General features: G+C 40.2%; 1 protein-coding gene and 1 long non-coding RNA gene across 4 annotated transcripts in view; one reads left to right on the forward strand and one right to left on the reverse strand.

Moving 5' to 3' along the window:
• The first annotated feature begins 947 nt into the window (after nucleotides 1-947).
• Nucleotides 948-2,458, forward strand: LOC147759013 (uncharacterized). The gene is made up of 2 exons (XR_015318353.1): nucleotides 948-1,206; nucleotides 2,119-2,458. It is a non-coding gene; the product is annotated as an uncharacterized LOC147759013 (long non-coding RNA).
• Nucleotides 2,459-5,312: 2,854 nt separating this feature from the next.
• The window catches only part of sas (stranded at second transmembrane protein), a 57,111-nt gene continuing 49,774 nt past the window's right edge, over nucleotides 5,313-12,649 (reverse strand). Inside the window, exons 10-21 of one of the 3 annotated variants that reach the window (XM_022803480.2) lie at nucleotides 11,661-11,879; nucleotides 11,344-11,498; nucleotides 10,817-11,074; nucleotides 10,373-10,582; nucleotides 9,978-10,167; nucleotides 9,309-9,649; nucleotides 8,727-8,937; nucleotides 8,268-8,593; nucleotides 7,733-7,933; nucleotides 7,376-7,460; nucleotides 6,698-6,906; nucleotides 5,313-5,762 (exon numbers count right to left, since the gene is read on the reverse strand). In XM_022803480.2, the coding sequence (XP_022659215.1) occupies nucleotides 5,724-5,762; nucleotides 6,698-6,906; nucleotides 7,376-7,460; nucleotides 7,733-7,933; nucleotides 8,268-8,593; nucleotides 8,727-8,937; nucleotides 9,309-9,649; nucleotides 9,978-10,167; nucleotides 10,373-10,582; nucleotides 10,817-11,074; nucleotides 11,344-11,498; nucleotides 11,661-11,879 (2,444 nt within the window). In that variant the 3' untranslated portion in view covers nucleotides 5,313-5,723. Of the gene's footprint in view, nucleotides 5,763-6,697; nucleotides 6,907-7,315; nucleotides 7,461-7,732; nucleotides 7,934-8,267; nucleotides 8,594-8,726; nucleotides 8,938-9,308; nucleotides 9,650-9,977; nucleotides 10,168-10,372; nucleotides 10,583-10,816; nucleotides 11,075-11,343; nucleotides 11,499-11,660; nucleotides 11,880-12,649 lie in introns of all 3 variants that reach the window. The other 2 variants (XM_022803453.2, XM_022803472.2) reach the window with 2 other exon arrangements.

Raw genomic sequence — 12,649 nt, forward strand, 5'->3', positions numbered from 1 at the left:
CACCAGAAGCTTCGAGAGAGCTATATGATGACGTCAAGCTTTAGGTGGACAGAGTTTTGAAGGAATAACTTGTTCTAATAGGTTCTTCAGTAGTTTAGTAGCATCGCAACGTTCTACCCTGAAATCTTGAATTGTTGTAAGATCGAATCCCCTTTTCTATTCGGTACAAGTTTCTGTAGGGAGTTTCTGGTTTCATTCATTGGAAGCAGGCCCGAATGGTATAAAACAGTGATCAAGCACTTTTTTCTTTGGCGACTTCTGGCTTAGATTCCTCAGAACCTCTGAAAACTTGCTGTGAGCTCATCAGCTGGTCAAATAAGGTGCAATTTCGAACTATTATACTTCACTACCTTTATTTACCATTTCTGACCGAAAGATTGTTTGTGATGTAAACCTAATACCTGGTGCAACATATAATTTAAATACTAAAAAATAAAGTGAAAGATGTCTCTTCCATGTATGAAAACTGCTTGCGCAGAGTGTCTCACTTACTCTGCATTGCCGAATTGCCGTTGCGATAGCCCTACGAGATGTTTATACGTCTGCTCTCTCGGGGCAGATACGGCGATTTGCGGAAGTTTCTACTTGATTTCGTCGTTGCCGACGGTGGGTTCTGAACCTTAACAAGTAAAAATGTCGAATGGAAGAAAAAGGCACATTTCGCCTAAGCTGTACGCAGATGATTAACATCTGTGCCCATTGTACCGCCAATAATTGAAATAGCGCTAGTAGACATTAGGATATACAGAGGAGGCAATGCGAACGCGTGATGCGTGTTGGCCCTGGCTTCTCGTAAACGCCCTTTGTCAGCGGGTAGTAAAGCGTTCGTCATTGTTGTGAATGTCGCGTTGGTTTCAGAGTTCGCAGCTAACAGAAAACTGCTCCGCCTGGTATGTAGAAATGGAACTGCCTTTAAGTAGACCATAAGTAAAAGCACGTATATCATCATGCAGCAGAGAAAACTGTATGTATGACAAGCGTCCATATACTGAGCTCTTACTACATGGCCTACAATTTTTCGCGGTATGTACAGATAATGATACAATACCTATAGCTCCTGGATCACGGTGGCTTTAATAGTTTAAAGGATGCGCCTGTTTCAACATTGCTGCTATTATTGCTTTGACCTAGGTCGCAGTAAGGGCAACGCAACTGAAGAGACTTCGCGAATTTATTAGCTCTACCGCAGCATCATAGATTAAAAAGGTACTGGGAGCTGTCCATTGATTGGTGTCAATGCTGATAAGCCAACGCACGTGGTGAAATAAGACACAGTGGTCTTAGCTTATGCTACACATCATTTATCACACATTATTGTATTCAAGTTTCATGAAAATGAGGCGTGCCTTATCAGAGAGAATGAAACTTGCTCATGCTAAACATCCAGGGTATGAGACACTATCAACGACAGACCTTTGCCTCACGGAGGGGCCAGTTGAATTTAGTTCTGCCAAGGCTTATATATTCAGTGCTCAGATGTTGACCGTTCATATTTTTATCACCACTTGCCTCCCATGACAATTTTTAATACAGACTTTTGAGTCTTTTTCAAGGCGCGTTCATTTAATGCCACAAACTTCTTATTAAAATAAGGGCAGGGATCTCACAAGTAGGAGAGAGATACCAACACACTTTTATTTAAAAGATTACAGTTGCCCGAGCGGTAATTACAAGAAGCGAGACACATCTCAGCAACTTCGCGTACAAAACTCTTAAAAGGGCCTTAGATCAATCGAATACAACAATTCACAATTTCGAAAGGCCAAGGCCAATGTTAGGCTCCTTTTGCACTATATGAATTCACCAATGAATCTGCTTTATTCTACGATACGTAAGAGAAATGTGTCGATGAATCAAAAATCGCAAGAAAAGCGGTATTATTTAGTGACTGTACATACCTCCCTAAGCCATTTATTTAATTTTGTTTGTGTAATCTCTATGTATTCGTTTCATATTGAAAAGGTTTTAGCCCACTTACAACTGTGAACTTTTTATTTTCTGTTCAGGTTTTAACTGCAAGCCTACTTGTTTAAAAAGAATATGTTTTCGTTTATTAAGTTTGTTATCTTGATTGTGTTCCATGCCGCCGTCGACGCCTCAATTGCCTTCGATGCTCAGAATTACGGCGGATATAATTCTTTCTTATACGGACGTGGATATAGCGAGCGAGTGAAATAATAACTATTTCTATTGTAAGTACTACGCACCCATATGCAGTACGTATTCGCTATACAGCACGCTCGTCAACTAACTTCACTGCTACAAGTTAAACTGATCTTGTAAGTTTCAATTAACAGAACAGAATTCTTACGAACAGTGTCTCCATCACAACAGCTAACTCTTATATATTACACATATTGAAGGAGATTAGGGTTGTTACTTTAAGTTTCACCAACGACACGGCCTACCTGTGTAACCTGTGTAAATAAAATTATGTATATACATATTTTGAGACTCAGTATTACGTTTGTTAATATTACCAGAGTAGTATTATGTAGTTTTTGAATAGGGGATTTCTGAATGCGGGCGTAAAATATTCATATTTATGTCGCATGGCCAGCCTTAAGCCAGCGAACTCTGGCCTTTCTTCAATATATCAATAATTCGATTTTTTCGTAACCTTCTTTCTGTCGACTATGGTGATACGGCTTGAGCAGCTACAACAGATATGGTCGCGATTACGAATACTCTGGTGAAAAATTTCGTTCGGTTGTGGCCTTCCGCTTCGGAATTCGACGATAAACCTTAACGAAGGCCCTTGCAGCTAGAAAAAAACGTATTCCCTCTGTCACAACTGTCGTTCAAATGCTCCAGTGTATCAGGACATAAAAACATCTTACTGGTCATTCATTAACGTATTAATAACGTACGGAAATTTTAACTAATTTCCTTACGTTATTAATTTAAGAGAACTAAGCTAGCGCAGTTGTATGATTATGATTTTCCGTTGAAGGTCTTAGTGTTTGCGTTTTAATACTCGCTTTGTTCATTGGTTCTCATACGGTGTAGTAGTAGTAGCTTTAGCTTCGAAGCGATAGCTCGAAAATCCATCTCTGCTTTACGTAAGTTTATTTTTGTCTAAATATCAACTTCCAACTGTGAAAACCTGCCTCTTCCAATGGCGAAAAAAAGTTCTGCTTCATCAATCAGATCATAAAAGTCATTTTCAAAGGTAAATAACTTGTTTCAATAAAAAAAACAAACTGTTAATAATACTCGCGTATAATGTGTAAGAGAAACCTGTTCAAGCTGGAAATTACCTAAAAATGATAATATCTTCTTTGCATATGTCTCCGTTAATGCAACGTTCACAAAAACAAAAAGCGATCCGGCGAGTTGACCGGATCGTCTGATGCTAGCGAATATCAAAGATAATTCGAAATAGTCTGGTGTCCGAAGTCTGAATGAATATGTTCTTGTGTCAAATTTAATTACAGAGCTGTAGGCGAATTTATGCCAGAATCAGTCAGCATCAAACGCATAAGTGCCGGATTTAGCGGCTACTCATAGGACTATCTATGTTTGTACTGATGTATTTCATTGAAGATGTTGAATACTACTGCTTTATATTAGGCTGTTACAAACGAACTGGGCGAACTTTTTAGCTATTTAGGCTCGAATGGTGATTTTTAATACGTGTTAGAGATCGAATATTTTTTACATATATAACCCAGTGCTCTGACACCTTTTGAGCAGCTATTTACGTACTACCTTATTGATTGATTGATGATGATGATAATTAATATTTATTCTATGAATTCCTAAGGTAAATCAACAGTGAAATATGCTTGCTCACGAGCTGCCTTCTTTAGGACATAGTCCTTCAATCACACGGACTTAAATCGGAAAAGTCGGCGGGTTGAAGTCAACGTTGAATATTTCTTTGTTAAATCCAGGAAGTAATCGAGGCGTAGCGATGAGGTGACGTTTTCCAGATTGCGTACTTTCGATTACCATGTTAACGGTTCATCAGTTTCTAAGGGGCTTGAGATAGCTAGTACCATTAATTTTGGGCGAGCATCCCATAGTAGCAGATGCTTTCAACGTTCATTGCACGTAGTACCACTTGAGGTCTGAAAAGTGCTACTCGACACTACCATTACACCCAATTTTTTCCAGGACGGCGCTATTATTCTACCTAGTCCCTCTCCGCACGACGAGGAGCTGAAGTATGCCCCGTCTTTAGCGACCGTGTGCTCCAGACGGGTTCCTTTTGTATCGGAGTTCTCGGACTGCACGTGGAATATACGTTACACAGACTTAACAAGCCCGGATTCAATTCATTGGGGAGCGATATTTTACTCAAATTGTGTGTTTTCAGTGTTTAGGTTACGATTTTGTAATATGGTACTTGTGAAATGCTAGTTTTGGCCGACAGAGCTTTTAGACTCAAGTTGTGTCTACATGAAGGGCTGCTTGCAGCAATACACTTTTATCGATCGGGCCTTGGTATCTGATCACTTTTTAGCTGGTCTTCAAAACCCCTGATCATCGTTCTTGATGCGTTTGCACGATTCGCATACTGTGTTTTCGCTTAAAGCCTCATTGCTTGATTTTTTCACCACTATGGATTCAATGGATTTTCGTAGCACTGTGATCTTCAAAGAACAAAAATTTGGCCACAGATCATTGATTTTTCGAGACTAAAAAAATGTTTTTCCTTCTGAACTCATTGTTCCTAGAGTAAGCATACGTTTCTAAAAACTTGAGTATTTACCAGCCAAATTTAATCTGCTATTCGATTTTAAATCGTTGTATTTTACTTGTAACAGGCTAATGTCATAGTCTTCAGTCTATGCTAGGCCACTTTATGCATAGACAGTCGTCCTTCAATTGCTGCGTCTGCCGTTATGCGGGCATTTGAAGGCTTTCCCTAACGTTCCATCGTCACAACGACCGCTAGGCATCTTTTTCTTTGACGAAATGGTCATCTAAGGATATAGATTCCACCTGGAAGACTCGATATAATTAAACCAGTCTCTAGTGGGTTGTTGCATTATGGTTCCGCACAAAATAGCCGCTCAAGCGAGTCGAATTCGACCTATCGAGGTATTTTATGGTACCTAGTGGTAACTCGTACTGTATATATATATATATATATATATATTTAAGTCCGATGTGTCGATTGTTATCATCTAATGAAGAGGTGCAATAATGCATTTAGTAATGGAGCTCTTGCTAGGCTCTTATTATTAGAACAAGGACATAACCATTTCAACAAGTCTACTTTGGAAGGCCCAGTTACATTGACGGGAACCATCTTCGATCCGCTCAATCAATGCACGTGTATGAGTGGATTAATGATGACACAGTTGTTCAATGGGTGTCTCTTTAATTAGTTTATATACGTGTGGCTCAACTTATTCAGATCCGACGGTGGTTCACATGCTATTTACAGTCTATTCACAGGATCTATCTACAGTTCTAATGAGTTTTACTAGAATCTGACTGGCAGTGCTCAGTTCTCTAGTTAAGTTTTCTAAAGATAAGTTGAACTTAATATTTCGGAGAACATCTGCACAGACCGAACATTTACAACTTTATCACACGAAATTCAATCGACAAGGTCGATTTAGAGGAGTATCCGTCAGTTACTGCTGTACTTGTTTTTCCTTAACTTGGCAGTACGTCGGGTATAGAATACAACTTGCATAAGTTACTGGCTATACTATTCGATTGAAATTATCTGTAGGGTACATAATTTAGACCCTGTCGGAGTTAAATCACGTTGAATCGTGTCGACGAATCCTGAAAAAGAAGGTCTGTATATTTACTCAGCATGTCGTAAGAAACGTCTGGTTCAGCAGAAAATGCGCAACAGTTTTCGAAATTATTACTTAGCAAAATAGGTCTAGGAATTTGAACAAAAAATAAAATTAATAATACTTGGAGTACCTTAGTGCATTCAGTAAAAAGGAAAAACGCAAACCTAGCTTCCTGTATCGCAACAGCTTACTGTCACGCCGTAGATTGCACAACTAGGCGGTGAAACAAGTGCATAGAAGAATGACAGAAAAATTGGCCACTGTTATTTATAAAATGAATAGAAAAACGACTATTCTTATGAGGGCCGATGCAAGTCATGGCTATACAATGACGGGCTCTAAACACGCAGAGTTGAAACCTAACTTTCTTAAACAAGTACACATAACGGGCGGTAAATTAGAAAGATTCCTATACGTATCATATAATAGAACTAATGCGTCGTGAAAAATCAGGAAATATCAGGCAGTCTTCAATCAATTCAGAAGAGAGACATAGAAGCGATGTAAGAGGAAGTCAAGGTTGACAAGCAAGGAAGCGCCAAGGCTATTTTTATATGCTGTTCGACCGCACAAACATCTGTTTAGATCTGTCTGTGGCACTAACACACTGTTTATCTATGTAGTATTTAACTAGTGAAACGGAACAAGAACCTACTCCATTTGGCTGTCGACTGATTTTCATATCGGTTCATCTTTAAAACGAACCTTATTAATATCTTCTTGACAATACTTTATTATTAGAACTTAATTTGTTTTATTGATAGATGGTGCTTGAAACATAGTGCAGCAGTATCGAGAGGCCGGTCCTACGTTAGATGGAACATTTGAGATTATCCCCTTTAATAAGCTGATAAGGAACGAAGCAATTGGCTTCTACTTTACGCTAAATGTATTCAATAAAGCGTACGATTCGATATCAAATGGATCCTTACCAAGTGTGAATGAGTTCCAGTGCCAGAGGCGAGATGTCCTTTACGAGCACCTTGACCGTTAGCTGTGAGACGAGGACCGTTGTTATTGATTGTAGTCATTTCAACCTTGTAGGTGGGATTATCATACGCGGTGAGATCAGGGGCGCCCTTTGGTCTGCGGGACGCAAGGTGACTCCAAGCAAACGCAAAGCCTACGAGTACCAGAAGGCCTAAAAAGCGGAAGGTAATGCAAAGGTAGGCCCAGTGAGTATTTGCTAAACCTATAGGTTTTTATCCACAGTTACGATTGCTAATAGAAATCATATTGCCAACGTTTATTTTTTGCATCACAGCACTCTAAGACGAGCTAGAATAAAAGATAAAGCCTCAAGACAACTTGGCAATGGTCGCTACCAAAGTGCGATGAGACGGCATTTCTCTATATGGAAATTTAAATTAATCTTACGCCTCTTATACGTACGTATATGTGTGTGTATATATCATATATGTGTATCAATACAAACGATAGAGTAATCGATGTTCTAAAGTAGCCGCAATGGACAATAATTATCTGATCTAGGAGGGGATCCCAATTAAATTATCGAAATAACTTCTGACATATAAATGCATCAGACTGACCCAGGACAATAATAACAAGTAGAGCTATTTGGAGAGTGCGTTTAGCGCTTTCGTGGTGACCTTTGCGTGCTCCGTCCGGCGTGCGTAGTTCAAGCGTATTCGATAATGCCCTGTCACCGTTGTTAAGGAACGCTTCCAGGCGCACCTGAAACGGACGCGTCAACTTACCTAGCGGTTCATGCTTCCGCAGCAACAATTATTATTCCACTTATCTAGTACATAAAAACCACAACTTAACAACCCTGTGAAATAATCATCTAAATGATTTCAAAATTTAACTTAGGCGTTGCGTCAACGCGAGGATGCAGCTTACAGGTACACGACATGAACATCTTAGTACGACAATAAAGATAACGACAGCTTTATTTAGATAGGGGTCTCTACTATTTTCCATGGTCGTGACCGACTAAAATGAACCTTGTACGTAGTAGATGGTTGAAGGCCGTCGAGACTGATCTTTGCTTCCCTGAGTTTCTGGTAAATTTCCACGGGTGCTCGCTGAAGATTGGACTCGCGTAAAATATGTACGATCTGAACGAATTTGGAGACCGGTGAAGGCACACCTTGGAGTAGGATACTTGCCGATTCAGGGTTAACCTGTTCAGGTGAGAGCGTGATCTATAATACATGGAAGGACAAATTATGGAAAACACATATAAGCATTTGATTATTGTGTGGGCGACGTATCGTTGCCAATACTAGCCTACAGCTAGAGAGCTGTAACTATTAGCCTTAAAACAAAGACCTGGGTCTTTCACAATATATTGATACATTGGCTTCTGTGTGTTTTTTCAAGGTATCAATTTAGCATAAAGATAACAACGTACATAGGTATAGACCAGTGATTTAATATTACTTTGGCCCTCTATTTCAGCTCCAAATTGTAATAATATTCATTTTACTCTAAGTGCTGTTTAACGAAGTACCTTAGATCAGAATTAGAATTACAAACCTTAAAGGAGAAATCGTCATTTGGGGTAAGGATCTTGGCTGATTTTTCAGAAACTATCCGAGCGTTTGTTTTCGATACAAATTCTAGATCGATAGTATACTTCTTATTTGGCTGAACTCTCTCCAGTTGGTAGGATGTAATGTCTCGGTGAAGTAATTGGCTCGTCTGCCATAAGCCCGCGGGGCTGTCAGCTCGCCTGTACTTGACCTTTACGCCGTCGACGAGTTCTTTTTCTGCCATTGTTAACGGTCGCCACTCTACACGAATGGTGGAATCCTTTGTTGCTAACTCGAGTCTCATGTCAAGCCGCACCAGCGATGGGGCCACTAAAGTTTCACAAAGTATAATTTTTAAAAACAAACAATAGGATTATCGCACGAAAAATATAAATCGTGTAATAATTTAGGGGAATCAAAATTAGATGAGCCGATGGATATTGTAGGGACAAAAAACAGCTACCGTCTGGAGTTTCGATCGCAACTATTGCACTTCGTGGATGTTCGCGCATTGAGTTAATGTCGACGATGATCTGGAACACGTAGCCTGTTTTTGGCTTGAGACCGCTCACGAAGTTCTCGACATCAGCTCGTTCGAATATCTCTCCAGGGGGAACAAAGCGTTGTACCTCCCACTCGTTGCGGTCCTTTTCTCGCTCTGTAGAGTAGTGCACCTATATATATATATACACATATATATGTGAAACATTTAAGAGAAAGGCAAGAAAAAAGTTAGTAGTCTATGAAAAGATGTTGGGCGTACCTCGTAAACAAACCATCTCTATTCATAGAAGCCACTGTGCTATTTAAAACGACGTTTGTTTGCTTTCGTAAAGGCGTTTCGGACTAAATTGTGTCGTTATATCAGTAGTATACGAAATCAATCTCAGTTGTTTTGAATGAGAGTTAAAGCGTATATGGTGCTATTGACTGCTATCTCATGTACATTACCGCTTATAATTTAACAGCAAAACTAAGCAAACTAAAAATAGGTCTTCATGGTGAATACACTGGGTTCTAAGCAGGAATTTACACCCATTCATACCTCAGAATGACCTGTCTGACCGACGAGCATTGTAGGTAGCATGAAACGCACTCGAACCGTTGTCGAATTCAGAGCCACAACTGACACGTCCCGAAGTTCAGTGTCGGCAATTGGACACATCCAGTGGGTACAACATGTATCTCCTGGTAAGTAGCCGCGGTAAGCGAGCGACAGGGGGCAAGGCAAGGTCGGCGGTGGAATACTATTAGCGGGTTGACATCTGTGCTCGCAGGTGACAGCCCCATTGACGCACACACAACGTTGGTCACAGCGTTCGACAAGGCGCTGAGGAATCTGCTGAAAGTTTCGAAATTTTTCGCCATTGTAGATACAGAATTCGTCTACGACAAAACAAAAGCAGAATCGTTTGTTAGCTTGTTTTTACTGCGAATGATTTGCAAACATCCCGTCCCTATTATTCAATGTAACCTGACATGCATACATCTCGTTTATAGCGATCGCTATGTGAAATAACTCTATTACAACGGCTCTACAGGTATTGAGCAAGTTCATCGCAGACTTAAGGTAAAAGATCAACAATCTGTTTTTGCCCTATCCTAAGGGCATATTTTGATACTATAAGCGTCACGGACACTAAATACTTTCACGAGCGTTTGTGGTATATGTAACATATACCACAAATTCGTTTAGTCGTTTTAAGAGACCTACCCGATATTCCACTTTTGCATTTTGTCGGAGGACAACAGTTTGGTGGTTTCGGCACAAAATCACTTGAGTCAATCGAGTCGACGGCCGAGCACTCCACGTCACGATGGCATTCCAAGGGACGACAGAGAGCCTTTCCGTTAACCTGGCAAATGCATTTCTCGTGACAATCATGGAAGAAGGTCTCGCCAACCTGTATCGAGGACAATCGCAGCACATCTCACATTTGGTCACAGAGATCTCACATGTTATAGATGTCCATTCATATACATAAAGGCTGCTGCCTAAAGAGCACTTCGAAACCATTTTAATATGTCACATTTTTTTGTTTTTACAAACAACAGGAATTCAGACTTTGTTGGTTCAGCTATGAAAATTAAAAAGGGAATTCTGCGCACCTTATGCGGTAATCCGGTATGATCTGAGCACGTGACGTTAAACTCCGGAAAACCAAAGGTTCTGCCGTGTGACGATGCTTTGCCAACCGAACTGTCGTCGTAATCGTCATTCGGATGATTGGCGGAGTCGCAAACCGGCACTTTGCAACAACGATCATCAGGCGAATCTTCAAATCTGCAATGCTGATAGCCGACAATGTCCACGTAGACCTACCGTTCACGGATATGAAAAGGACAAACAATTAGCTAGCCTTTTAACATGTTTAAGACATCGTACCCTAGAACGAAACCAACAAAGCTGACTGGAATACGCCTACTTAATTCTGGTAAAAAACAAAAAAAAAAAACTTTTTCGTTTTCTGATACATCGTTCAGTAATCGCTTCTCACAAGTCACAATGTGTTGTTCAGATCAATATAATTACTTAATAGTGGTTTCACTGACCTTACATCTCTTCTGGCATTCTACCATCCCAGCCCTCTCACAAACGCATCTTTCCTCACATCCAATGTCGAAGTGCTGACCGACTTCGTATGTCTGGTTATTATGTAGGCATCCACTAGCAAGTCGATGAGTGTGCTGTAAAGAGGTTCGTGCTCTGACCGTATTGCTTTTGGCCTTCGACACTACTACCTTAAATAAATAGGCCGTGTTTGCTTCAAGTCCAGGAACGTCAAGTAAGTATCCATCGGATGCAGTTAGCTGCAATAATAACGTGTATATTACTTTTTTTTTTTTTTTTTTTTGAAAATCCCTTACCTAAAAAGAGTGGTCTTAGATAATTCGTATAGTATCATTACATGTCAACAGCGAAATCTAGTGGCATAGAAACATATTCCATCCACTTGGCTGTGAGATTTCTTTGCACTTCAATTGCCTCACAGTAAAACCCTCTTTAGACATTCATCAAGGCAACTTCATCTGCATCCACAACCCAATCTGCTTAGAAGATCTTATGCTGTTCAGGTTACCTTGTATTTCCTCTTTACCCAACGGTCCTCGTTGTCAGACTGCTTTTTAAACCAGACTTGGGCAGACGGTGGCTGTTGGCCTGCTCTCGCGATGAATCCCACGGCTAGTTGACTTTCGTTGAAGATCTTCACTTGTTCAACGATTAGTTGGATATCTTTGAAGGACGTTTGTGAACAAATATAATGGCTGTTTAATTTTTAGATATGGCTAAAGAGAAGATTGTATATCGACATCATATTATGTAAGTCGTGTCAACTCATATGTATACGGGATGTTTATGATGGGGATACAGGACCAAGTAATGCCTCTTGTTCACCTTGTGCAGATTTTAATGGCGCTTCGCCAGGTGTGTCAGGGCAGCTGAGAATTTTGCAGCAGGAATCAACAGGATGTGAGATGATCACGCAATTTGAATCATCGGAATCTCCAATTTCCTGGTGACAACGTGGCTCGCAGGCAACATGACCTCCACCGATACACGAACATCGAGACTCACAGCCATTATCGAAATCTTCATTTGGTTCGTACCGATGTCCTGGCCGTGTGTAGATGCAATTATAAGTTGAGGCACGTTAGGCATATTTTGCTTTAATGTTTAGGGAACTTAACGTGACTTCAGACCTGCAACCTCCAATTTTTGTAACCAACGGCTTAGGTGAAAGCTTCACAAGAAGCCGTTCAAGAATGGATCTAAAAGCGTCAATGATAGCTGTAGCTATTCAGTGAGAACTGAATGCAACGAAGTCAGAGATACGGGGCGAATGTTTTTATCACTAAAGAAGCAAAATGAGATTAGCGCACCATCTATTAAGCTGGCAGAAAGTTGTCATAAGAAAAAGTCATAAAAATACCTAAATTTAAAGCAGTTGTACGAAGCGTAATCTAAGAAAGATAATCACCTGCTCATTTATTTCAAATACCCGAACTTCCTATGGATATTTTATATTTGAGCGGCATCCGTAATGGCCTTCATTGGAACTCTAAGCCGACACCGATACAGCGAGTCGTTTTTTTGGAAACTGCTATGGCTAGGATTGGAACTGCTACGTTCAAATTGTTTTTCCCATCGTTATGAAAAATACAAACTTAGTGGAATCGGCAGCAAAATTTCTATCTGCAACAATAGACATTGGCTTGCGCAAAAAAATAGGGACAAGGACCTTAAGAAGGTACCAAACCTATGCAAGCCTGTAAAAAAAAGCGACACTACCCACACAGGTTAATACTGTTAGGCTGAGTTCGTGGAAAACGACAAATTTGGAGTTGTAGGAGAAATTTCAGCATCTTAACGTGCAGATATTTATG

Source organism: Varroa destructor, unplaced genomic scaffold, assembly GCF_002443255.2.
Source record: "Varroa destructor unplaced genomic scaffold, Vdes_3.0 BEIS01000001.1, whole genome shotgun sequence".
NCBI lineage: Eukaryota > Metazoa > Arthropoda > Arachnida > Mesostigmata > Varroidae > Varroa > Varroa destructor.